Source organism: Pongo pygmaeus, chromosome 1 (assembly GCF_028885625.2).
Source record: "Pongo pygmaeus isolate AG05252 chromosome 1, NHGRI_mPonPyg2-v2.0_pri, whole genome shotgun sequence".
Taxonomy (NCBI): Eukaryota; Metazoa; Chordata; class Mammalia; order Primates; family Hominidae; genus Pongo; species Pongo pygmaeus.
The window spans coordinates 204,590,840-204,616,255 of NC_072373.2; the positions used below are offsets into that span (position 1 = coordinate 204,590,840).

General features: G+C 43.3%; 1 protein-coding gene and 2 pseudogenes across 4 annotated transcripts in view; 1 reads left to right on the forward strand and 2 right to left on the reverse strand.

The window, feature by feature from the left end:
• CEP85 (centrosomal protein 85) overlaps window positions 1–25,416 on the reverse strand; it is a 44,529-nt gene that overhangs the window by 14,762 nt on the left and 4,351 nt on the right. For all 4 annotated transcript variants that reach the window (XM_054499350.2, XM_054499320.2, XM_063658038.1 and 1 more), the window contains 6 exons: window positions 23,973–24,045; window positions 19,518–19,670; window positions 8,301–8,995; window positions 6,348–6,481; window positions 5,817–5,934; window positions 4,276–4,461 (listed from right to left, as the gene is read on the reverse strand). In XM_054499350.2, the coding sequence (XP_054355325.1) occupies window positions 4,276–4,461; window positions 5,817–5,934; window positions 6,348–6,481; window positions 8,301–8,995; window positions 19,518–19,670; window positions 23,973–24,027 (1,341 nt within the window). In that variant the 5' untranslated portion in view covers window positions 24,028–24,045. The remainder of the gene's footprint in view (window positions 1–4,275; window positions 4,462–5,816; window positions 5,935–6,347; window positions 6,482–8,300; window positions 8,996–19,517; window positions 19,671–23,972; window positions 24,046–25,416) is intronic.
• LOC129043008 (small ribosomal subunit protein bS6m-like) lies at window positions 677–1,117 on the forward strand (annotated as a pseudogene).
• Window positions 16,975–17,068, reverse strand: LOC129022853 (small nucleolar RNA U3; annotated as a pseudogene).

Genomic DNA, 25,416 nt, shown 5'->3' on the forward strand with positions numbered 1-25,416 from the left:
ACAGATGTATAAAATTCACTGAAGAAAAAAAGTGCAGGAAAAGCATACTATTCAGAAATACAGTTGTCCCTTGGCATACACGGGGGACTGGTTCCAGGACCACCTTTGTATATCCAAATCTGCTCATACTCAAGTCCCACAGCTGGTCCTGTAGAAACCACATATATGTCGGCCCTCCATATACTCTGGTTTTGCATCTCTTGAATACATGATTTTTGATCTGTGTTTGGTTGAAAAAAATACACGTACAAGTGGAACTGTGCAGTTTAAATGTATGGTTCCAAGGTCAACTATATATATCAGGGGAAAGAGGAGCTCAAGATAGATACTATTGTGGGTTTGTGCTGGGGCACAGAACTACTGATCTTTTTTTTTTTTTTTTTTTTTTGAGACAATGTCTTGCTGTCACCCAGACTGGAGTGTAACTGTGAGATCATGGCTTACTGCAGCCTGCAGCCTTGACCTTTTGGGCTCCAGTGAGTGATTCTCCCACTTCAGCCTCCTGAGTAGCTGGGACTACAGGAGGCACCACCACGCCTGGCTAATTTTTAAAAATTTTTTGTAGCTTTTGCTATCCAGCAGCCATTCAACCCAGCCACTTCCAGGTCCCTGCCATCCTGCTCCTTTGCTTCCCGGGAACCAGTCCAGTTCTGAGCCGCCCACTGAGCCTCTGGGAATGCCTGGCTATAAGCTGGCTTTAATCTTGACAACCATGCCGCAGCCAGAGACTACTGCTGCTTTGAAAAGTATGATACAAGCCCTGATGAACAGAGGAGCAATAGTGAGGGACTTGGAAAACCTGGGCGAATGAGCACTTCCTTATAAGATCTTCGTCAACAGCACAGCAGAGGTGGGTATTTCTTGGTGAATTTTTATGCACCGGTAACCACAACTGTTGAAAGCATGATGGAGCACTTGTCTAGAGATGTAGATGTGATTAGACAGAGTACTGTAAAACATCCCAGGAACTAAAAGAATATGAAGAGATTGTCCTAGTCTCACTTGAAGAAAAGCTATATTCCACAAAGCAGCAGCAGTGAGGGCCAGGCGCAGTGGCTCATGTCTGTAATCCCAGCACTTTGGGAGGCCAAGGTGGGTGAATCACCTGAGGCCAGGAGTTTAAGACCAGCCTGGCCAACATGGTGAAACCCCATCTCTACTAAAAGTACAAAATTTAGCCCAGTGTGGTGGCATGTGCCTATCATCCCAGCTACTTGGGAGGCTAAGTCACAAGAATGACTTGAGCCAGAGAGGTGGAAATTGAAGTGAGAAGATTCACTAGATTTTAGCCTTATATAGAATTCCTTCACATTTGAGCAGCATGGATGAGAAGGAATAGTTTGCAAGCTTGGCCTTTAAGAGTGTGTTGCAGGTGCCGTTTGATTTTTCTAAAGTATTTTTAGCCCATGTTCCCCTTTGCTGCAAGAAGTAGGGAACTGCTCACTGACAAGCTTGTCTATCATCTGTGGTACCAGTGGATCATTCTTGATTTTGTTTTCATTAGTGTCATTTCTTTGTCAGCGAGGACTTTTTCCCTTCCAACAGTCACATCCCCCACCCCCCGCCTTTTTTTTTTTTTTTTTTTTTTTTGAGACAGAATCTCACTCACTCTGTTGCCCAGATTGGAGAGCAGTGGTGCTATCTCGGCTCACTGCAATGTCTACCTCCTGGGTTCAAGCGACTCTCTTGCCCTAGCCTCTTAAGTAGCTGAGGTTACAAGCGCCCACCACCATACCCGGCTAATTTTTGCTTTTTTTTTTTTTTTTTGAAATGGAGTCTTGCTCTGTTGCCAGGCTGGAAGTGCAGTGGTGTGATCTTGGCTCACTGCAACCTCCACCTCCCGTGTTCAAGAGATTCTCCTGCCTCAGCCTCCCAAATAGCGGGGACTATAGGTGTGCGCCACCACCCCCAGCTAATTTTTTGTATTTTTAGTAGAGATGGGGTTTCACCATGTTGGCCAGGATGTTCTCGATCTCCTGACCTAGTGATCTGCCCTCCTCAGCCTCCCGAAGTGTTGGGATTACAGGCGTAAGCCATCGTGCCTGGCCATTTTTGTATTTTTTTTAGTAGAGACAGGGTTTCACCATGTTGGCCAGACTGGTCTCAAACTCCTGACTTCAAGTGATTCGCCTGCCTCAGCCTCCCCATATGCTGGGATTACAGGTGTGAGCCACCATGCCCGGCCAGTAAAAGCAAAACTTATAATACCACCTGGGATTGTAAACTAGTCATTCAGACTGTATAACCACGCAGAAATAAAATTGAAGAGCAACGTATTATATGGGCAACTTTTGCTCTGAGTAATAAACTTGATTTTAGGAAAAACAAAATTTTTTTTTTTAAGAGAAAGAGTCTCACTATGTTGTCTAGGCTTGTCTTAAACTCCTGAGCTCAGGCAACTCTCTTGCCACAGTCTCCCAAAGTGCTGGAATTATAGGTATGAGCCACTGAGTCTGGCCAGAACTACTAAATTTTTTATTTTTTCGTTTGTTTTTAGAACTACTAATTTTATTATAAATCTATTGGTATTTAATTACTTAACTTAGATATATAAATTATTATTTTTTTAAACTCACTAACCCAACTTTATTTTATTTTTTTGAGATGGAGTTTCACTCTTGTTGCCTAGGCTGGGGTGCAATGGAGTGATCTTGCCTCATTGCAACCTCCGCCTCCTGGGTTAAAGTGATTCTCCTGCTTCAGCCTCCTGAGTAGCTGGGATTATAGGCATGCGCCACCACGCCCAGCTAATTTTGTATTTTTAGTAGAGACAGGGTTTCTCCATGTTGGTCAAGCTGGTCACGAACTCCCGACCTCAGGTGATCTGCCCACCTCAGCCTCCCAAAGTGCAGGGATTACAGGCATGAGCCACGGCGCCCAGCCTAACTCAACTTTAAATTTTCTTTTTTAACAAACCCTCTTAAGTCCTTCCAGTACCAACAACATCAGCATCACCTGGGAGCTTGTCAGAATCCAGCTGGGTGCAGTGGGTCACATCTGTAATCCCAGCACTTTGGGAGGCTGAGGTGGGTGGATCACCTGAGGTCAGGAGTTTGAGATCAGCCTGGCCAACATGGTGAAACCCCATCTCCACTAAAATTACAAAAATTAGCTGGGTGTGGTAGCAGACACCTGTATTCCCAACTACTTGGGAGGCTGAAGCAGGAGAATCGCTTGAACCCAGGAGGCTGAGGTTGCAGTGAGCTGAGATTGCACCACTGCACTCCAGCCCGGGTGCCAGAGCGAAATTCCGTCTCAAAAAAAAAAAAAAAAAAGAAATGCAGGATCTCAGGCCCCCTCCTAGAACTATGAATCTGATGTACATTTTTAACAAGATCACCAAGTGATTCTGAAACAATGAAGTTTGAGAAGTATTGCTCTAGTTGTTTTAAGTGGTCCAGAACTTTAACATTACTAAACTGGTTCCCCAAAAATACATGCTTTAGAGCAAGCCGTGAATTGGGAGATACCAACAAAACCAAGTAACTTTAAACCTAAGGCAATTATAAGAGTACTGGTAAAAATAAACACCCAAACTAGCTGTGCACATGGAATTTTTCTTTTTTTCCTGAGACGGAGTCTTGCTCTATCACCTAGGCTGGAGTGCAATGGCGTGATGGCGTGATCCTGGTTCACTGCAACCTCCACCTCTCAGGTTCAAGCTATTCTCCTGCTTCAGCATCCCGAGTAGCTGAGATTACAGGCGCCAGCCACCACACCCAGCTAATTTTTGTATTTTTAGTAGAGACAGGGTTTCACCATGTTGGCCAGGCTGGTCTCGAACTCTGGACCTCAGGTGATCCACCCATTTCAGCCTCCCAAAGTGCTGGGATTACAGGCGTGAGCCACCATGCCTGGCGCACATGGAATTTTTCTCTACTTTTTAGGAAGGGTGAGAAACCAAACTGAATGATATAAATATAACACAGGTGTATCTTGCAACAGTGCCACCTGGTATGAGTACTCAGGTTGGTTTTCTACCCAGACCAGCTGGTGGTACATTGCACAGCACAACGTGGGACAGTGAGGGATCATACAACTTTCTCTGACTGTTGTGGTTTTGTGGAGATGAAGCAAAAATGAGGGAGGGAGGAGAGTTCCATTTCTAGCAAAAAGGAGATCTGTGATGATTCTGTATGAGAAGCTCAGTGGAGGATCTCACCCAATTGTCTCCTTTTAGCTCCAGGAATGGGGGCCAGAAACAGCTTAGGCTTTAGAGTAGACAGCTGACTGCCAACTCCTTTGTGAATTAGGGCTATCAGCTACTCAGCTTACCCTTTCTTCCTGTTTCTTCACTTCCTCAGAATGCTTCTGCAACGCCACTTTGAGCGACTCTCTGATGAGCTGGACTTCAACTTCAGAAGCAGAGAGTTTCTTTTCAAGGTCAATCTTTTCTCTGCTCAAGGCTTCTGTCTTCTGTGCAAACTGTGCACGTAAGAAAGTGTTTTCTCGCTGTAATTCCTGCCAGAAAGATTCTCAATATGTAACTGTTCTCTACCCTTATAGTCTCATGTACTTTACTTATTCCCAGCATACTTCACAGTCAAATATCATTTTTCTCCAAGAATTTCTTCAAGAAGTGGTTCTCAACTGGGTCTTAGGGTTAACAGCATCAGCATTACCTGATGCTGTAATTTGTTAGCAATGCAATTTCTTAAGCCTAACTCCTAGGCCCACCAAATCAGAAACTGTAGGGATGGGTCCCAATAATCTGTATTTTAACAAGTGCTCCAGGGATTCTGATGCACATTCACATTTGAGAACCACTGCCTTAAAGCAATACCTAAGCCATTGTATACTGGAAGGAACCTAGGACAAGACATCAGAAGACCTGGGCTCAAAGCCTGGCTTCCCTCCACTCATTCTCTATATGATCTCAGGCAAGGTCTTCCTCTTTCTCGGGCTTCAATTCTTTCATCAGTTAATTCGAAGAATTAACTAGATTTTATTTAAGGCACTTTCCACTCTTAACATTCTGATTCTATGAGACAGGATACTGCCTTAATTAGGTAGCAAAGCCAGTGCTATAACCTGTCAAATATCCAACATTCAAATCCTCAAATTGCAGAAGCTTGGTCAACAAAGCAGGCTTCTTTTCAAACTCTCAAGCCCCACAACCATTGATTTCAGTGAGAATATTATCTTCTTCAGCTGCTCCTAGATATGGAGGATAAAAATGAGAATGGCCAGGTACAGTGACTCACGCCTGTAATCCCAGCACTTTGGGAGGCCGAGGTAGGCAGATCACGAGGTCAGGAGTTCGAGACCAGCCTGGCCAATATGATGAAACCCCGTCTCTACTAAAAATATAAAAATTAGCCAGGCATGGTGGCAGGCGCCTGTAATCCTAGCTACTTGGGAGGCTGAGGCAGGAGAATTGCTTGAACCTGGGAGGCAGAGGTTGCAGTGAGCTGAGATTGTGCCACTGCACTCCAGCCTAAGTGACAGAGCAGGGAAAAAAAAAAAAGAGAATGGCTCTAAATCCTGCATTACCTTTGCCTCTCTCTCCTTTTGGCCAGGGCTAGAAAATTAAGACTTCTCATAACATCACCCAACTCTAGGACCTTACTATCTACCTTTCTTCCAAGTATGTCTTCACACCCAGGCATCTGGACTTTCACCTGGTTCTTAGCCTTTTCTGCCCCCACAAGGGCATGATAAAGGGTGCTTTATAAATTAGTATGTTTACTCTTTGAGGACAGGGACACTTAAATCACTTGATCTCTTTTCTATCTCCTGGATACCTAATGGTGTCAAGCATAGGGAAGACACTGAGTTATGACAAACAGAATGCCATCCTGATGGCCAATACTTACCTGTAGCCTCAGCAAGCAGACATCACCAAAGGGGGCAGGGCGGCCCAAGAGGGCACTGTGGACTTGCAATTCGCTCTCTCGCACTTTCTGCTCCAGCTGAGAGATGTGTTTCCTCTGCCTGCACAAGTCAGTAGAATCAGGTCAGAGTCCTGATGCTAACCCCTCACAATACGAGCCCCTACTAAGTACAATCCCTATTATGTAAGCAAGATCTTAGATTCTGGATATCACTGTTTTCTGAAGGAAGAAGAACAAATGAGAAAGGTAACTGAGGGGAAATGAGGAAAAGATCAGAAGCAATGAACTGGCTACCCCCTTTAGGCACTCCCTAGAGCCCCTAAAGAAATACATAACTGGCATATTATATTAGTTATACATACGACTAGGCTGCTTATCAAACTACCTCCACCATGAGGCAAGACATGGACCTAAACAGAGGAGGAATGCTTTGCTCTTGGGAAGACTCCATTAGGTGTCTTCAATGGGGCCTGGGAGAGTAGTCTGGCTCTGTGGTACCCCTTGCCCTCTTACTTGTCAATAAGAAGCTCTTTTTCCTTCAGAAGGTGTTCATTACTATTCAAGATGCTGATCCACTGTGCTGGCTCTAAGATGGGCAGTGAAGGAGCAAAAGCAGCAGGATGGTGGCAGATGGCTCCGTTCTGAAGCTGAAAGGCAAGTAGGCCCAGATGAGCTTGATCTTGACCCATACACGCCGGAAAACACCTGAGCAGTAATCAGCTGGGTCTGCAGTCAAGGCCCAACTTGGCTCAGCCTAATGAGGCCCAATGTTTATGAAATAATTTTAGCTCTGAGGCATGACTGGAAAGAACCTGCCAGGAAGGGTTCTGCCAACTGAACACTCCCTGTTCAAAAAGGCTCTAGTTTCTAAGAAAAGGTCAGTTATCTTTTATTATCTAGCAACAGAGGCAAACCAGGAGCTAGGATGTCCTCACCAACCAAGGAAGGGGAATATGTCTGCTCCCTTCCTTCCCACTCTTCAGCAGCACAAGGATTTTTTAAAAGAAAATATGCTGGGTGCGGTGGCTCACGCCTGTAATCCCAGCACTTTGGGAGGCCAAGGTGGGCAGACTGCCCGAGCTCAGGAGTTCTAAACCAGCATGGGCAACAGGGTTCGCCCGAGCTCAGGAGTTCTAAACCAGCATGGGCAACAGGGTTTGCCCGAGCTCAGGAGTTCTAAACCAGCATGGGCAACAGGGTGAAACCCCATCTCTAATAAAAAATACAAAAAATTAGCCGGGCGTGGCAGCATGTGCCTGTGGTCCCAGCTACTCAGGAGGCTGAGGCAGGAAAATTGCTTGAACCTGGGAGGTGGAGGTTGCAGTGAGCTGAGATCACGCCACTGGGCGACAGAGCAAGACTCTGTCTCCAAACACACACACACACACACAAAAGAAACAAAAAAAAGAAAATATAGGCCAGGCGCGATAGCTCACCCCTGTAATCCCAGCACTTTCAGAGGCTGAGGCAGGCAGATCACAAGGTCAAGAGTTCAAGACTAGGCTGGCCAGCATGGTGAAACCCTGTTTCTACTAAAAATACAAAAATGAGCTGGGCGTGGTGGCACGCACCTGTAGTCCCAGCTACTCGGGAGGTTAAAGCAGGAGAATCACTTGACCTTGGGAGGTAGAGGTTGCAGTGAGCCGAGATCACGCCACTGCACTCCAGCCTGGGCAACAGAGCAAGACTCTATCTCAAAAAAAAAAAAAAAAGAAAAGAAAAGAAAATATGAAAGTGGTAGAGAGAACACAGGGGCTCAAAGAAGGTTTTCATATTTATTTATTTATTTATTTTTTGAGACAGAGTCTTGCTGTCATCCAGACTGGAGTGCAATGGCGCGGTCTCAGCTTACTGCAACCTCCACCTCCCAGGTTCAAGCAATTCTCCCACCACAGCCTCCTGAGTAGTTGGGACTACAGGTGCATGCCACCACACCTGGCTAATTTTTATATTTTTAGTAGAGGCAGGGTTTCACTCTGCTGGCCAGGCTGGTCTCGAACTCCTGCCCACCTCGGCCTCCCAAACTGCTGGGATTATAGGCGTGAGCCACTGCACCCAGCCTCAAAGATGGTTTTTAAACCCCAGCTCTACCAATTACCAGCTCTATGACCCTGGACAGATTATGTAGTCTAAGAACCTGGTAAGTTTCTACATCTACCTCATTAGTACACTATGAAGATTAAATAAAATCCTGTATGTGAAAGTACTTAGCCTAGTGACTGGTATAAATACGTTTTTAGGTTTTCCATTGTAACCTTTTGCTATTTTGGAGACCCTATCTGGTGCTTAATTTGACCACCAAACAGATTCAATGGCCAACAGCTCACAAGCCTATATTTCCTGTCTACAAACATCTTCCTTCTTTTTACAGCTATTTTCTTTAAGCCAAAATTCAAAGGACAAAAGCTATTACAATTCTAAGAACTGCACAGAACCTAGAAAATCCAAGGAAAGATAGACCTCTACCTGCATTTGCTCCATCTGTAAACGAATCAATTCCAGCTGCTGCCGACAAGTGCTGAGTTCACAAGATTGCTCTCGGGGATGCCAAGTGTCAGGACTCGGCTGCCACACCTGAGAGGGCAGAGGCTTGGAGAGCCCGGGAGCAGGCTGGAGTCCCAAAGGGAGGACCCCACTGCTATTAGAATGTGGTCCATTCCGCTCAAATACTGCCCCACTGCCCGGTGCCTTCTTGGCCTCAGGCAACACTCTGTACAACTCCTTACTTGTGCTGGTTCTTGGGTTGTGGAAGCGGACTCGGTGGTGAGGATCTGAATAAAGTGTCTCCATCATTGCCGACTGATTGAGTGTAGATTCCATGCTAGGAATATCAAACTTCCTCGCTTCTTCTTGTCTTTCATGGCCCACTGCTGGAAACCAGGACGGCTCAATTCCATTTTCTCCAGTAGCACCAGAGAAATACATGAGATCTCTAGATAGGGCTGGAGAATGTTTCATTGCACCGAGGTCTCCATTTCTTGTCATTCCCACACTTTCAGCCAACCCTGACAAAGGCAGTTTAGAGGAAGAGGGTCCAACAGGTGTAGAATTTGGCTTGGCAGGAGAGGTCCCTAAAGTAGAAGGCATCACATGGGCTGTTGGAATGGTTACGTGGCTTTTGATGGGCTGGAAAGGAGGACTGCCACTTGAGCTGCAAAAATCTGCAGAGAGAATAGTCTTCCATAAGTAAAAATTGAAGTAGCAAGCTTTCTTGAGTTTGAATGCTATGCCAGAAGCTCTCGGCCTGTCCTGAGACCAAGCAGAGAGAGCACCATCATCAAAAGTATCAGGCAGAAAGACACGGCAACCAAACTGGGAGATGTATGTTCCAGGATCTCAAATGCCATTCACAAGGTAAACTAACAAAAGGCAATAATGGCTTCACTTTTAACTTAGTCCTTTGTACTGGAATAAAAAAAAATCTTGTCAGTCAACAGACAAAGCTGAAAAACTTTAAAAAAGTTTTTTAAAAAATTTAAACTTTAAAAAAAATTACTTACTTAAGGAAAATGAGTTAGGTCCTACTCTTCTGGAAGCTGAACAACTCTCAGCTATAATCAAATCTAATAAAAATATCCTTTCCAAGAGTCACCAGAATCTTCTGTGACCTCCAAAAGCTCCCCCAGGAAGGTGAGCAACGAGTCCAAACTATCTGAAGAATGAAGCGAACTAGACAGTCTTGCTCAGTATGCAGGACAGGGAGTATGGCATCTGAGGCAGGATTCTGTTCTCTCTCCCATACCCCAGACCTGACTGCCTGAATATGTGAAGTTATTCTTAGTAACTCTCAGGTTTCACTCTAGCACAGTGAGCACTCTCAATTGGGTACACACTGAAATCCTCTATTTTATATTTTGCCTTTCACTTGTCCCCTTGTGTGTACCCAACTGTGTGTGTGTGTGTTTTTTTTTTTTTTTTTAACTTTTCCTCCAGACTGAATTCGTGTTTCCTTTGGCTCCCGCCTGGTCTTGGGAGACAACCCTTGATTAGCCCTACTGCACAAGTTCACATTTCTACCTATTTCCAACTTTCAAGTACTACTCTGAGGGGGACTACTGCAAGCAAACAATAAGGGAGGAATGTGAGGTAACATACTTATCGCTTTCAGCAGGCAGGAAACTGAATAAGGAAACAAGGAATACCAATTTCTTCTCTTTTCAACTATATTCAGTACTCGTTCCCAAATCAAGCATATCTACCACGGAGAAGAGCGACTACCAACTTCTTTCTTTTTCTCCCCACCAACCAACACAGAGCACACTCAGATAACTACAACAAATACTATAATTGTTCCCAGAATTATGTGAGTATATATCAGCTACTACCTTCTCATTTAACAACTTTTTTTTTTTTTTGAAATGAGGTCTCACTCTGTCACCCAGGCTGGAGCACAGTGGCGTGATCACAGTTCACTGCAGCCTCGACCTCCCCAGGCTCAGGTGATCTTCCCACCTCAGTTTTTGCATTTTTAGGAGAGATGGGGTTTCGCCATGTTGCCCAGACTGGTCTCGAACTCATGGGCTCAAGCGATCCACTCGCCTCAGCCTCCCAAAGTGCTAGGATTATAGGTGTGAGCCACCATGCCCGGACTTAAGCAACTCTTTAAAAATATGGGCAAGCCACCTCACACCTGTCAGAATGGCTATTATCAAAAAGATGAGGCCGGGCACAGTGGCTCACGCCTGTAATCCCCAGCACTTTGGGAGGCTGAGGAGGGGGGATCACGAGGTCAGGAGATCGAAACCATCCTGGCTAACACGGTGAAACCCCGTCTCTACTAAAAATACAAAATATTAGCCAGGTGTGTTGGCACGTGCCTGTAGTCCCAGCTATTCGGGAGGCTGAGGCAGGAGAATCGCTTGAACCCGGGAGGTGGAGGGTGCAATGAGCCAGGATTGCACCACTGCACTCCAGCCTGGGCGACAGAGCAAGACTCCATCTCAAAAAAAAAAAAAAAAAGATGAAAGATAACAAGTTTGGAGAGGATGCAGAGAAAAGGGAACTCTAGTACACAGTTGGTGGGAATGTAACACGGCCATTGTGGAAAACAATGGAGTATGTAGTTCCTCAAAAAACCAAAAAACTAAAAACAGTTACCGTATGATCCAGCAATCCACTTCTGGGTATATATATCCAAACGATATGAAATATGTATGTCAAAGAGATATCTACAATCCCATGTTTACTGAGTAATTATTCACAATAGCCAAGTTATAGAATCAACGGATGAATAGATAAGGAAAATGCAGTATATATACACAACGGAATACCAGCCTTATAAAAGATGTAAATTGTGTCACTTGTAACAACATGGATGAACCTGGAGGACACTAAGAGAAATAAGCCAGGCACAAAATGACAATACTGCACGTTCTTACTTATATGTGGAAGCTAAAAAAAACCTTGACACATAGAAACAGAGAGAATAATTGTGGTTACTAGAAGTTGGGAGCAGGGGGAATCGAGAGATGCTGATCAAAGGGTAAAACATTTCGGTTAGACAGGAGGAATAAATACTTTTAAAAAAAGATGTGCAAGCCTTATACTATATGCATAGTATCTAATTTGCTATACTGAAGATGATCTTGGGGATATATAAAAAGCCACACTAAAAAAAAACACACACACATAACAAAACAAAAACCTGAATAAGTTCTGATAATATGCATTAGTCTCTCAGGACCAAGAAAGAAATTTCTCAGTTAAAGGACCCAGTTTCTGATGTCTCACAACTTAAATATAGGACTAGTACACAAGATTAAGGCAGACTGCTAGTGATAAAGACTTCAAAGACTAGTAAGCAATACAATTTTTTCTTTTTTGGAGACAGAATTTCGCTCTTGTTGCCCAGGCTGGAGTGCACTGGCGCGATCTTGGCTCACCGCAACCTCCTGCCTCAAGCGATTCTCCTGCCTCAGCCTCCCGAGTAGCTGGGATTAAAGGCATGCTCCATCACGCCCGGCTAATTTTGTATTTTTAGTAGAGACAGGGCTTCTCCATGCTGGTCAGGCTGGGTCTTGAACTCCCAACCTCAGGTGATCCGCCTGCCTCGGCCTCCCAAAATGCTGGGATTACAGGTGTGAGCCACTGCCCCTGGCCCAATTTTTTCTTTTTTGAGACGGGGTCTCACTCACTCTGTTGTCCAGGCTGGAGGACAGTGGCACGATCTTGGCTCACCGCAACCTCTGCCTCCTAGGTTCAAGCGACTCTTCTGCCTCAGCCTCCCGAGTAGCTGGGATTACAGGAGCCCGCCACCATGCCTGGCTAATTTTTGTATTTTTAGTAGACAGGATTTCACCATGTTGGCCAGGCTGGTCTTGAACTCCTAACCTCAAGTGATCCACCTGTCTCGGCCTCCCAAAGTGCTGGGATTACAGGGATGAGCCACTGTGCTTAACCATAAGCAATGTGTTTTAAATCCTCCATAACAGCACCATAGTATCAGTTCTTACCAAGGGTCGCTGCTCCCATAGTATAATTACAAAACAGAAGACTGTGAGGTTGTAGCACGTGAGGGGTTGCTACCGTGAACTTTGCAATACGTCCTTCCATTCACCATCCATAGCACCACTCTCTCTAGATTCACCAAATTCAGTTTTGAGCCCACACCCCCTGCTGTGGTTTAAAAGTGTCTGTCCCCCAAAAGTTCATGTGTTGGAAACTTAATTGCCAATGTAACAGTATTAAGAGGTGGGGGCCTCTAAGAGGTGACTGGGTCATGAGGGTAGAAGCCTCATAATAGATGAGCAGAAGTGAGTTAGTTCTCAAAGCAATGGGTTGTTATAAAAGCAAGCTTGGGGCCGGGCACGGTGGCTCATGCCTGTAATCCCAGCACTTTGGGAGGCTGAGGCGGGCGGATCACCTGAGGTCAGGAGTTTGAGACCAGACTGATCAACATGGAGAAACCCTGTCTCCACTAAAAATACAAAATTAGCCAGGTGTGGTGACGCATGCCTGTAGTCCCAGCTTCTCAGGAGGCTGAGGCAGGAGAATCGCTTGAACCCGGGAGGCAGAGGTTGCAGTGAGCCGAGATTGCACCATTGCACTCCAGCCTGGGCAACGAGAGCTAAACTCCGCCTCAAAAACAAAACAAAACAAAACAAAAAAAAACCAAGCTTGGGTTGGGCATGGTGGTTTACGCCTGTAATCCTAGCACTTTGGGAGGCAGAGGCAAGTGGATCATTTGAGGTCAGGAGTTCAAGGCCAGCCTGGCTAACATGGTGAAACCCCATCTCTACTAAAAATACAAAAATTAGCTGGGCGTAATGGCCGGTGCCTGTAATCCCAGCTACTCAGGAGGCTGAGGCAGGAGAATCACTTGAACCTAGGAGGCGGAAGCTGCAGTGAGCCAAGATCCCGCCACTGCACTCCAGCCTGAGTCACAGAAATAAGACTCTGTCTCAAAAAAAAAAAAAAAAAAAGGCAAGTTTGGCTCACTCTAGTGGTCTCTGCTTTTCCACCATGTTATGATACAGTACAAAAGCCTTCGCCAGATGCTGCCACTATGCCTTTGGACTTCTCTCTCTCCAGAACCCTGGGTAAAATAAACATCTTTTCTGTATAAGTTACACTGTCTCAGGTATTCTCTTATAGTAACCGAAAATAGACTAAGATAACCCCAAAATAATGCCAAAACCAAAGCCAAGAAGAAAAGTACCAACTGACCCAGAAGAATATGGCTTTTCTAATTTTTTATAGATGATAAATGGACGTATTAGAAAATTAAGGTGAGGTCTTTGTCCACATTTTTAACTTATCTATTGGGTTTATCTATTTATATTAAGTAAACTGCCTGATTCAGACTAACTGTGCTATGAAATGTAAAGTTACACCAGCGGTTCCCAACCTTTTTGTTACTAGGGAATGGTTTTGTGGAACACAATTTTTCCACAGACGATGGTTGGGGGGATGGTTTCAGGATGAAACTGTTCCACCTCAGATCATCAGGCATTAGATTCTCGTAAGGACTAAGCAACCTAAATCCCTCACATGCACCGTTCACAATAGGGTTCGTGCTCCTATGAGAATCTAATGTCACCACTAATCTGACAGAAGGTGCAGGCTCAGGCAGTAATGCTTGCTCACCTGCTGCTCACCTCCAGCTGTGTGGCCTGGTTCCTAATATGCCATGGACTGGTACTGGTCCATGGGCCAGGAGTTGGGGACCTCTGAGTTACACCGTAAGTCTGGTCTGTGGTTTAGAATATTTTGAAACGAAATAGCAACACTCATTTTCAAAGGGACCTCTATCTTCTACAATTTTCAAAGGCATTCAAAATTTAGTGTATGGGAACCAGGCAGGTGGTGCACCTCTGTAGGCCCAGCTACTCAGTAGTCTAACTCAGGAGGATTACTTGAGCCCCACCGAGTTCATGGCTATAGTACACTATGATGGTACCTGTGTGAACAGTCATTGCACTCCAGTGTAGGCAACATAGCGAGACCCATCTCTTTAAAAAATACAATGCATGAGATATGTGATTTTTATTTACAGAAATCTACAATTCCCAAAAACATTGGGGTTTTGCCATTTTAAGAATACAGTTCTAAATCTCTCCCCTACTTAACCACATTTTATGCCCCCTCCCCACCCTAAAAAACAACTCATTTTTGAGCAAACTTCCTTTCACAGTAAGGGTAGATTCAGCTATTACTAAATCTCAGTCACTTCAGTCTATACCTGAAGTGATTCAGTAGCCTGAATTACGCCAGTGACTATTTCAGTCTTTTGCAAAGAGCTGAAAGCATTCTGAACTCTTCAGTACCCACCTCTACTCTGTCCCTCCAGAATCTTCCAAGTTAAAACACCTTAGTGAAGAAGGGTGGAATCAAAAGCATGCCTATTCAATTTAAAGATGCAACAATGAACTATACTGTATACCAGTCATAGGGGTTCTTGTCAACTAGACTGCAAGCTAGATTCATGAACAAAATGTGTAAGAGTTAAGATTAGAGGCCAGGAGCAGTGGCTCACGCCTATAATCCCAACACTTTGAGATGCCAAGGTGGGTGGATCAGCTGAGGTCAGGAGTTCGAGACCAGTGTGGCCAACATGGTGAAACCCCGTCTTTACTAAAAGTACAAAAATTAGCCAGGCGTGGTGGCACACGCCTGTAATCCCAACTACTCAGAATGCTGAGGCAGAAGAATCGTTTGAACCCGGGAGGCGGAGGTTGCAGTGAGCCAAGATCACGCCACTGCACTCCAGCCTGGGCGACAGAGCGAGACTCCGTCTCAAAAAAAAAAAAAAGAGTTCAAGACCAGACTGGCCAACATGGTGAAACCCCGTCTCTACTAAAAATACAAAAATTAGCCAGGCATGGTGATGTGCGACTGTAATCCCAGTTACTCGGGAGGCTGAGGCAGGAGAATTGCTTGAACCCAGGAGGTGGAGGTCACAGTGAGCCGAGATTGGGCCACTGCACTCCAGCCTGGGCGACGGAGCGACTCTGTCTCAAAAAAAAATAATAATAATAATAATAATAAGTAAAAAAAACTTCTAGACCAATATCTTTGACCCCTATCTCGAGAAGACTATTACAACTTTAAAAGAATGCACTAGAAATATAAGTATTTTCCCAAAAGAATAAAAAAGAGTCACACACACAATCTGTGTATCAATGTAACTGAATTAAATACAGCTGGTCATTTCAATGGGGAAAAATCTAGACCACTGATGATTTTAAAAATATCTATTATTTAATCAAAATAAAAAGGTCCTATGACTGCACATGTAGACAAAACCTTAACAAGTGAAAATTAAATTAACAGAAAGATTTTTGATTACACAATTGATAGAAAGAATATTACACAGTCAGGAGACCAGAATCTGATAACCAGCTATATGACGTTAGGCAAGTTACTTAACTCCTTGGGGAATTTTTGTTATTCACCAATCAAAATGAGCAGAGGCGATTTTTGAAGTCCTGTGTACCTCAAAATCTGATTCAATTCTACTCAATAGTTACTGAGCACAGTCCCCATTATACACATAGTTGTCAAACTATTAAAATTAATGCTAGGGGCTGGGTAGAGTGGCTCACACCTGTAATCCCAGCACTTTGGAAGGTCAGGGCAGAAGGACTGCTTGAGCCCGGAAGTTCCAGAACCAGCCTGGGCAAGATGGTGAGAACCTGACTCCACACACAAAACAAAACAAAACAAAACAAAAACAAAAAAAACTGGCTGAGTATAATGGTACACGCCTGTAGTCCCAGCTACTCGGAAGGCTTAGGTGGAAAGATCGGTTGAGCCCAGGAGTTCAAGGCTGCAATGAGCTTATGATCACGCCATTGCACTCAAGCCTGGGTGACAAAAAGAGACCCTATCTTTATAAAACAAACAAACAAAAACTAAAATTAATGCTAGATGTCTAGGAACCAGTAACAGTAGATGTGGTCCCCGCTACCCTCCTTTTTTTTGGAGACAAGATCTCACTATGTTGCCCAGACTGTACTCAAACTCGTGGGCTCAAGTGATTTTCCCACCTCAGCCTTGGGAGCAGCTGGGACTATAGGTACAGACCACTGTTCCTGGCTTTTTTTTTTTTCTTTTCATTTTTAAATTTACTCCTCTCAGCTCATACCTATTTAAGAAAAACAAAAACCAAAAACCTTTATTGAAATACAATTCACATATCATACAATTTGCTCACTTGAGGTGTACAATTCAATGGGTTTTAGTATATTAACGGAGTTGCGTAATCACTACAATCAATTTTACAACGTTTTCATCACTCCAAAAAGAAAACCTCTTACCCTTTGGCAGTCATGCTGTTTCCACCAGCTTCTGAAGCCCTAGAAAACCATTAATCTACTTTGTGTTTCTGTACATTCACCTATTCTGGACTTTAGGCATTAGTTTGATCCTCATAAAGAGCACGCAACATAGATCCCTCAAATGCACAGTTCACAATAGGGTTCGTGCTCCTATGAGAATTTAATCCCGCCACTGATCTGACAGGAGATGGAGCTCAGGCAGTAATGCTCGACCTGCTGCTCACCTCCTGCTGTGTGGTTCCTAACAGGCCAGACTGGTACTGGTCCTTGGCCCAGGGGTTGGGGACCCCGATATAAAGGGAATAATGCAATATACAGCCTTTTGTGTCTGGCTTTTTTTTACTTCATATATAATGGTTATTTCATTTTATTTTCTTTTTCTTACCGGTGCTCTACACATTCAGAAAAACTTCTCTAGTAACACACTACAGAAATGATCCCTGAAAATACAGTCTTAGTATATATATATATATATATATTTTTTTTTTTTGAGACGGAGTCTCACTCTGTTGCCCAAGCTGGAGTGCAATGGCACGATCTCAGCTGACTGCAACCACTGCCTCCCGGGTTCAAGCGATTCTCTTGTCTCAGCCTCCCGAGTAGATTACAGGCATACATCACCACGCCCAGCTAATTTTTTGTATTTTAGTAAAGATGGGCTTTCAGCGTGTTGCCCAGGGTGGTCTCGAACTCCTGAGCTCAGGCAATCCACCCGCCTTGGCCTCCCAAAGCGCTAGGATTACAGGCATCAGCCCCTACACCTGGCCAGTATATGTTTTTAAGGTAGCATGTACCAGTATTTCATTTCTTTTTATTGCTGAATAATATTCTACTGTATTATATGGATATTTTATTCATTCATTCATCAGTTGTGGGTTTTGGATTGTTTCTACTTCTGACTATCATGAATAATGCTGCTACCAACATTTATGTACAAGTCCACATAAAAACTTGTGTATTCATTTCTCCCGGGTATATATCTATGAGAAGAACTATCAGGTCAGGAATAACTCTATGTTTAACCTTTCGAGGAACTGCCTGTTTTCCAAAGCAGCTGCAATACTTTACATTTCTACCAGCAATGCACAGAAGTTTCCATTTCTCTACATTCTCACCAAAAAGGCTGCTACAATTTAAAAAGAATGCACAGAAGGGAAATACATATGTATTTCCCTAAAGGAATAAAAAACAGAGTCACACACACAACCTGTGTACCAAGGTGACTGAACTTTACTTTTTTTTTTGAGACAGGGTCTCACTATGTTGCCCAGGCTAGTCTCAAACTCTTGGGCTCAAGTGATCCTCCTGCCTCAGCCTCCCAAGTAGCTAGGATTGTTATCTTCTGGAATATACCCATCCAAGTGGCTGTGGAGTAGATATTTTAAAATTACAACATATGATTATCAAAGTGACAAGTTTTGTGACTTTAAGAAACTCATTCAATCACTTTGAAATTCAGCCTTCTCATCCGTAAAATGGAAATAATTAAGACATATTATAGGGTTCTTAAGGGCTTTAGTGAAGTAATACAGAAAAAATTTATAGTATCTATCACAAAGCATACAATCAACAGTAGTTAATTATTATCATTAGGTTCTCTGCCTTCTAGAACTCACCAATCTAAATGGAAAAACAAAATGCCCTTATAAAGTATTGCCTGGCAATACTTAAGTGCGAAAACAAGTGGCAGAGATAATAAAGATACAAGAATGCAAGGAGAATGATATGACTAACGAGTGTAAGGGATGGGAAAAGCCTGCGGGACATTTGCTGGATCTTGAATAGTAAGAACAGCATAGCTAGGAAAGGCAAGAGGAGGCAGGCATCGCACACATGGGCCCAGATTAAAGAAGGAAAAAAAGAGCCCTGGTATCAGAAACCAAAAACCAGCTGGGTATGGTGGCTCCAGCCTGTAATCCCAGCACTCAGCACTTTGGGAGGCTGAGGCAATAGGATCGTTTCAGGCAAAGAGTTTGAGACCAGCCTGGGCAATATAGCAAGACCTCAATTCTACAAAAAATGAAAAAAAAAAAAAAAATAGCTGGGTGTGGTGGCACCATGCTAGCAGTCCCTACTACTCAGGAGCCTAGGAGTTTAAGGCTGCAGTGAGCATGATGGCACTACTGCACTCCAGCCTAGGTGACAGAGTAAGACCATCTCAAAAAATAGAAACAAAACAAAAAACAGGACTGTACGTTCAGACTTGGTGAACAGCAGGAAATACGTTTGAGTGGGTGGGATAGGGACGATCACAGAACTGAAGCCTCTGAACTTCATCGCCCAAGCAATAGGAGTTATTGAAGATTTACAGGAAACTATGAAATTAGGCTTTTAGCAAAAAATAATCTGGCAGCAGAGGGAAAGACTTGAGGCCAATTAACCTATCAGAAAGTTGTTTCAAAGGCTAGGCAAAGGGGCTCATGCCTGTAATCTCAGCACTTTGGGAGGCCGAGGCAGGTGGTTCTCTTGAGTCTGGGAGTCCAGACCAGCCTGGGCAACATGGCAAAACCCCATCTCTATAAAAACACACAAAAAATTAGCCAGGCACGGTGATGCATACCTGCAGTCTCAGCTACCTAGGAGGCTGAGGTGGGAGGATTACCTCAGCCTGGGAGGCTGCAGTGAGCTATGATCATGCCAGTGCACTCCAACCTGGGTGACAGAGTGAGACCCTGTCTCCCCATCCTCCAACAAAGTTGTTTCAGATAAGATAAAAAGTAGAAATTTAGATAAAGGGACCAGATGTGAGAAGCACAGGGTAAGAAGAATGAAAGACTCCTTGAATGAAATGGAATGACGTTATAAACATTCTGGAAATAACATAATCTGGAAATGCCAATATACCCAAAATGCAATCTGAAAATGAGAACACATATTGGTAATCAAATCATTAATACAAACTTACCCTCTGCAATATCTGAGCATGATGTACCAATGGCTGTGTCCCCACTGTCAGCTACACTTGAACAGCGGCTGAAGCGGCTCCGAAAGGGCTCTGAGATAACTGGGGTCTGCCATTCAGTCCCCAGGGAACTGCCCTTCTTAATCACATTGGAACCTGAAACAAAGAGGCATTTCCCATCTTTACTGTGAACCAGCTGATGTAACCCCATCAGATCTTTTTTTTTTAAAATCACATAAACCTAAGAGAGAACAGCAGCAACCTACCGCTTTATCCTGTGCCTATTTCAGCTGCTCCGATCTAGTTTTTGTTTTTTTTTTTTTTTTTTTTGAGATGGAGTCTGCTCTGTCGCCCAGGCTTGAGTGCAGTGGCGCACAGCTCACTGCAACCTCCGCCTCCTGGGTTCAAGCAATTCTCTGCCTCAGCCTCCCGAGTAGCTGGGATTACAGGTGCCCGCCACCACGCCCAGTTAATTTTTCTATTTTTAGTAGAGATGGGGTTTCACCATCTTGGCCAGACTGGTCTTGAACTCCTGATCTCATAATCCACCCACCTAGGCCTCCCAAAGTGCTGGGATTACAGGTGTGAGCCACGGCGCCAAGACTGAGCTAGTTAATTTTAAGTGGAAATAGTATGAGAAGTGAGAATATTCAAAGATGGTAATAAGACCCATGAAGAATCCAGGAGTACTGGAAGAGAAAACAATCATATTTAATAGCAGTGGCCATTTATTGAAACCTGTAAAGCCACAGGACCTTACAAACATAATCTTGCCTACCTACTTACTGAAAAGTATTACCGCCCCTATTTTACAGAGGGGAGGGCTGATATTTGAACCCAGTTCTTTCTGATTCCAAAACCCACATTCTTTCCTCTTACAGTTTCTCAGTGGTGCTTCTGGCATTCTGCGGATGACCATTCTTCAATGTGTAGTCTATACATTACAGAATGGTTTAGTATCCCTGGTTCTCACTCACTGAATACCAGCAGCAACCCTCAACCAAGTCCACCATCATTGTGAAACCAGAAAATAACCATATAGTTCCAAATGATTCCTAGGGCAACAAGCAGTCCAGTCCCCAGTTGAAAATCATTGCTTCAAGGTTGCAGTGAGCCAAGATTGCGCCACTGCACTCCAGCCTAGGCAACAAGAGTGAAACTCCATCTCAAAAAAAAAAAAAAAAAAAAAAAAAAAAAAAAAAAAAAGAAAATCATTGCTTCACTGAACCAGGGTACCCTCAATAGGTGAAGCCTATTGAGATCAAGGTGAGTTTTGAAAGTCAATCTGAAGAGCCTACGGCTTTATCTTGAGAGCAACGTGAAGAAATCACTAAAACTGCTGAGCAGGTTAAGACAAAAAGACTGATGAGATTTATTTGATTTAAAATATGCTGTTTGGGGGGAGGTAGGTAGGAAGTGTTCAATAAATACTTGATTCACTAACATTCTAGCAAAGACTTAAATTTATTTTTTAAAAACCACTATAATTTTCCTAAGGTGTATCTGGTGATCCATGTAAACAAACAAACAAAAAAACTAATGGCAGCTACTTATCCTCCATTTAACTTAAAGTGTGAGAGCCGATTTCAGAAAATATGGTTCTACAGACTCTCTGATCTAGTGGGAGGCAAATGATATTTGGACACAAATTACTTTATTCCTTTCTTCCAAGTTTAGTGCTTCTCCCATCTTTTAAACTTATTTTCTTCTACTTTTGCTCCTTTTTTGCTACCCTTACTTTGGCTTTCTACTGAAGGCAACTTGACTTTCCCAAAATACTTCTTCTATTCTTTGGATCACAGTGACTGCCTGATTCGAAAGAATCTTTATACGCTCAGTAATCTGTAATTGTTATAGAAGACACAGGCAACAATCAGAGTTTCTGAGCGGCATGAGATTAGCCAATGCTACCATACTAAGTTGGTGTAATTCTAGCCCAAAGCAAAGAAATCCGACCTTCTGGTGAGTCTACACAGCTTTCTCTCTCTAGTCAGTGTAAAATTTGCCAGGCCTTTTGAAACAGTTAAGATTGAAGGCCTCTATTACCATCTTCCTGACTTCCTACTGGAAACCGCTTCCGTTACTACTACTAATCTTCCACTCTTCATCACTACCATTTTTCCATCCACCTACTCCATACCCTAATTTCAAAGAGTTATTTGTTAAAAATATATTTTGGTATATTTATAGAGGTTTACACTTATTTCAAAATTGAAGTTTAAATGCTGAAGTTGGCCGGGTGCAGTGGCTCATGCCTGTAATCCTAGCACTTTGGGAGGCGGGGGCGGGCAGATTACCTGAGCTCAGGAGTTGGAGACCAGCCTGGGCATATGGCGAAACCCCGTCTCTACTAAAAATACAAAAAAATTAGCCAGGTGTGGTGGTGCATGCCTGTAATCCCAGCTACTTGGGAGGCTGAGGCATGAGAATCACTTAAACCCGGGAGACGGAAGTTGCAGTGAGCTGAGATTGTGCCACTGCACTCCAGCCTGGGCCACAGAGCAAGACTCCGTCTCCAAAAAAAAAAAAAAAAAAAAAGCTGAAATTTTTTTGTGTTATAGTGCATGTCCTATCAGTAGCATCCTTATCAATTATTAAGACCATTATTAATCTGAATGAGATACTACTGAAGAGAGAAAAAACCATAGGAAAGGCAATGTTCTAAAAACTTGCATTATATACATAATTGTCATACAAACTGTACAAACCTAAGAAAATGTGCAGCACTTAGCAGATGTTTAAAAAAAAATTTGCTGAGGCCGGACGCAGTGGCTCACGCCTGTAATCCCAGTACTTTGGGAGGCCCAGGCAGGCGGATCACAAGGTCAGGAGATCGAGACCATCCTGGCTAACACGGTGAAACCCCGTCTCTACTAAAAAATGCAAAAAAATTAGCTGGGCGTGGTGGCGGGCGCCTGTAGTTCCAGCTACTTGGGAGGCTGAGGCAGGAGAATGGCATGAACCCAGGAGGCGGAGCTTGCAGTGAGCCTAGATCATGCCACTGCACTCCAGCCTGGGTGACAGAGCAAGACTCCATCTCAAAAAACAAACAAACAAAAATTCTGCTGAATGAATCTTGAATTGATTCAACCAAAGCTTATAATGGTGCCTACTATATGCAAGACAGCATGCCTAAGAGAATACACCAAACATTTACCGAATATCTACGCTGAGTAAGGCACTGTGAGATTTTAAAGTTAAATAAAACATACCCTAAGTTGAATTAAATGTGCCCTCTTCTTTACCAATACACCAGAATTCAACAAGTCATTTTTCTAAAATATTATTTGAAATATATATTATCTACTTAATATGCCTGCACAGTGTACACATATATTCATGTCTTTAATATACACTCAGCTCTCCATATCCATGGTTTCTTTTTTTTTTCCTTTTTTTTTGAGACACAGTCTCACTCTGTTGCCCAGGCTGGAGTGCAGTGGCGCGATATCAGCTCACCTCAACCTCCACTTCCCGTGTTCAAGTGATTCTCCTGCCGCAGCCTCCCAAGTAGCTGGGATTCTTATAGGCACGTACCACTGCACCCGGCTAATTTTTGTATTTTTAGTAGACATGGGGTTTTACCATGTTGGCCAGGCTGGTCTCGAACTCCTGACCTCAGGTGATCCACCCGCCTTGGGCTCCCAAGTGCTGGGATTACAGGTGTGAGCCACAGCGCCTGGCCATATCCATGGTTTCTACGTGTGTGAATTCAACCAATTTTTTTTTTTAATGGTATCTTACTGAATGTGCATAGACTTGTTTTTCTTCTTATTCCCCAAACAATACAGTATAACTATTTACATAGCATTTACATTGCATTGGGTATTATAAGTAATCTAGAGACGATTTAAGGTAAACAGTAGGATATACACAGGTTATATGCAAATACCACACCATTTTATATCAGGGACTTGAGTATCTGTGGATTTTGGTATCTGCAGGAGGTCTTGGAACCAGTCTGCCATGGACACTTAAGGACTGTATATATTTAATATATCTACTGTAGTTTCAAAATCTTGTTAATCCATTCTAAAGATAAATTCCTGAGCTTCTAGTAACAACGTAACAGAATCTGTTGGCATCCAAGCAGAATTCCCATCTTTGTGGGCTAGCAGATGACTGACCCACCCAGAGGACAAAGACAACATAGAACACAGTAATTTATGCTGTGTTTTTCTGATTTCAAATGGAACTATGTTCCACAGTCATTCTGTTCCAATCCTTTCTATGTCGTCCTCTCCCAACCACGTGGTCCTGTTGAAAGCCACATAGCACAAGAGATAAATAATTGTTCCCTCAGAGACTTGTTTTTATATTCAATGAAGCCCCATGTTATTTTCATTCTTTTAGCACCAGCATTTCAGTGAATGCTTGTTTGTTCAATATTTGCCTTAAGGAATATGAAAAAATGGAACAAAGGTCAGAATTTAACCCAGAAAACTTTTGACTACTCACTCGGTGAAGTGACGTGAGAGATCCCCTCAGCTGGATATTTCTCCTGCATGGCCATCACAGTTATTTGAGCCAACTGTAGAATGAAGGAATAACCAGTCAGTTCTCTGCAGTATCTTTAATTCCCCACAACTCAGTTCCCATTCAACTGAAACTGTCAAAACCATATAGAATATTCAAGTATTTGGCCAGGCACAGTGGCTCACACCTGTAATCCCAGCACTTTGGGAGGCCAAGGCGGGCAGATCAATTGAGGTCAGGAGTTCGAGACCAGCCTGACCAACATGGGGAAACCCCATCTCTACTAAAAACACAGAAATTGGCCGGGCATGGTGGCACACATCTGTAGTCTCAGCTACTTGGGAGGCTGAGGCAGGAGGACTGCTTGAACCCGGGAGGCAGAGATTTCAGTGAGCCAAGATCACACCACTGCACTCCAGCCTGGGCAACTGAGCAAGGCTCCATCTCAAAAAAAATAAAAAAGAATATTCAAGTATTCTAAATGTTATATTCCTAAGGATATTCAGGAGTAAATATGTTTTTACGTGTTTTACTTCTAAGGATATTTTTAAGACAAAGTAAATCCCAACACTCCACTCTACTTCTCTTCCTAAATCCAGTATAGAAAACCTAGAACCAGAGATTACCAATACAGATTCCATATGGTCCTAGAACCCCTCTGATTTTTACAAAATTTAAAAATATTACTTTTAATTAACAAACTTTGCCATGAATCTTCTTAGCCATGGGGACCTGATGACAGGATGAGGTGGATAAAGAGCTAAAGAACTAAACCAACAGTGAAGTATTACAGCATCAATTATGATTAATACAAAACAACTTCCTCAATTCTTCCAGTAATTAAAGTCAGTCATACGATGAATAAAGCTGGAAAGAACTCTTGCTCATAAGTAGAACCCCAATCCTGAGCTAGGAACATGAAGTTCTCGTCCCATGTTCTCACTCCTTAAAATATTTATATTTACAGTACAGTAGGGGTAGGTGCTGAGAATTCAGCAGAAGTGGATGTGAAGTCTAAACAAATACACTTGAACCCACTAAACATTAAGTTATCAATTTATTAGCTGTGTAACCTTGGGCAAATTTCTTAGTATCTCTGTTCCTCAGTTTCTTCATATAAAAATGAGGATAATGACACAACCTAATTCATGTTAATTCATTTATAATTAACTTACAACAGTTCCCGACACATACTAAGTGCTGTTATTACTTGGCAATTTACACCAACAAAGTAGCACTGTACAGCCCATGGAAGATCAAGGAGTATCAACTCAGAAACTCTAAATTTATAAAAGCCCCAAAAGAGTTTGGGACAATTCGGCCGGGCTCAGTGGCTTACACCTGTAATCCCAGCACTTTGGGAGGCCGAGGCAGGCGGATCACCTGAGGTCAGGAGTTCGAGACCAGCCTGGCCAACATGGTGAAA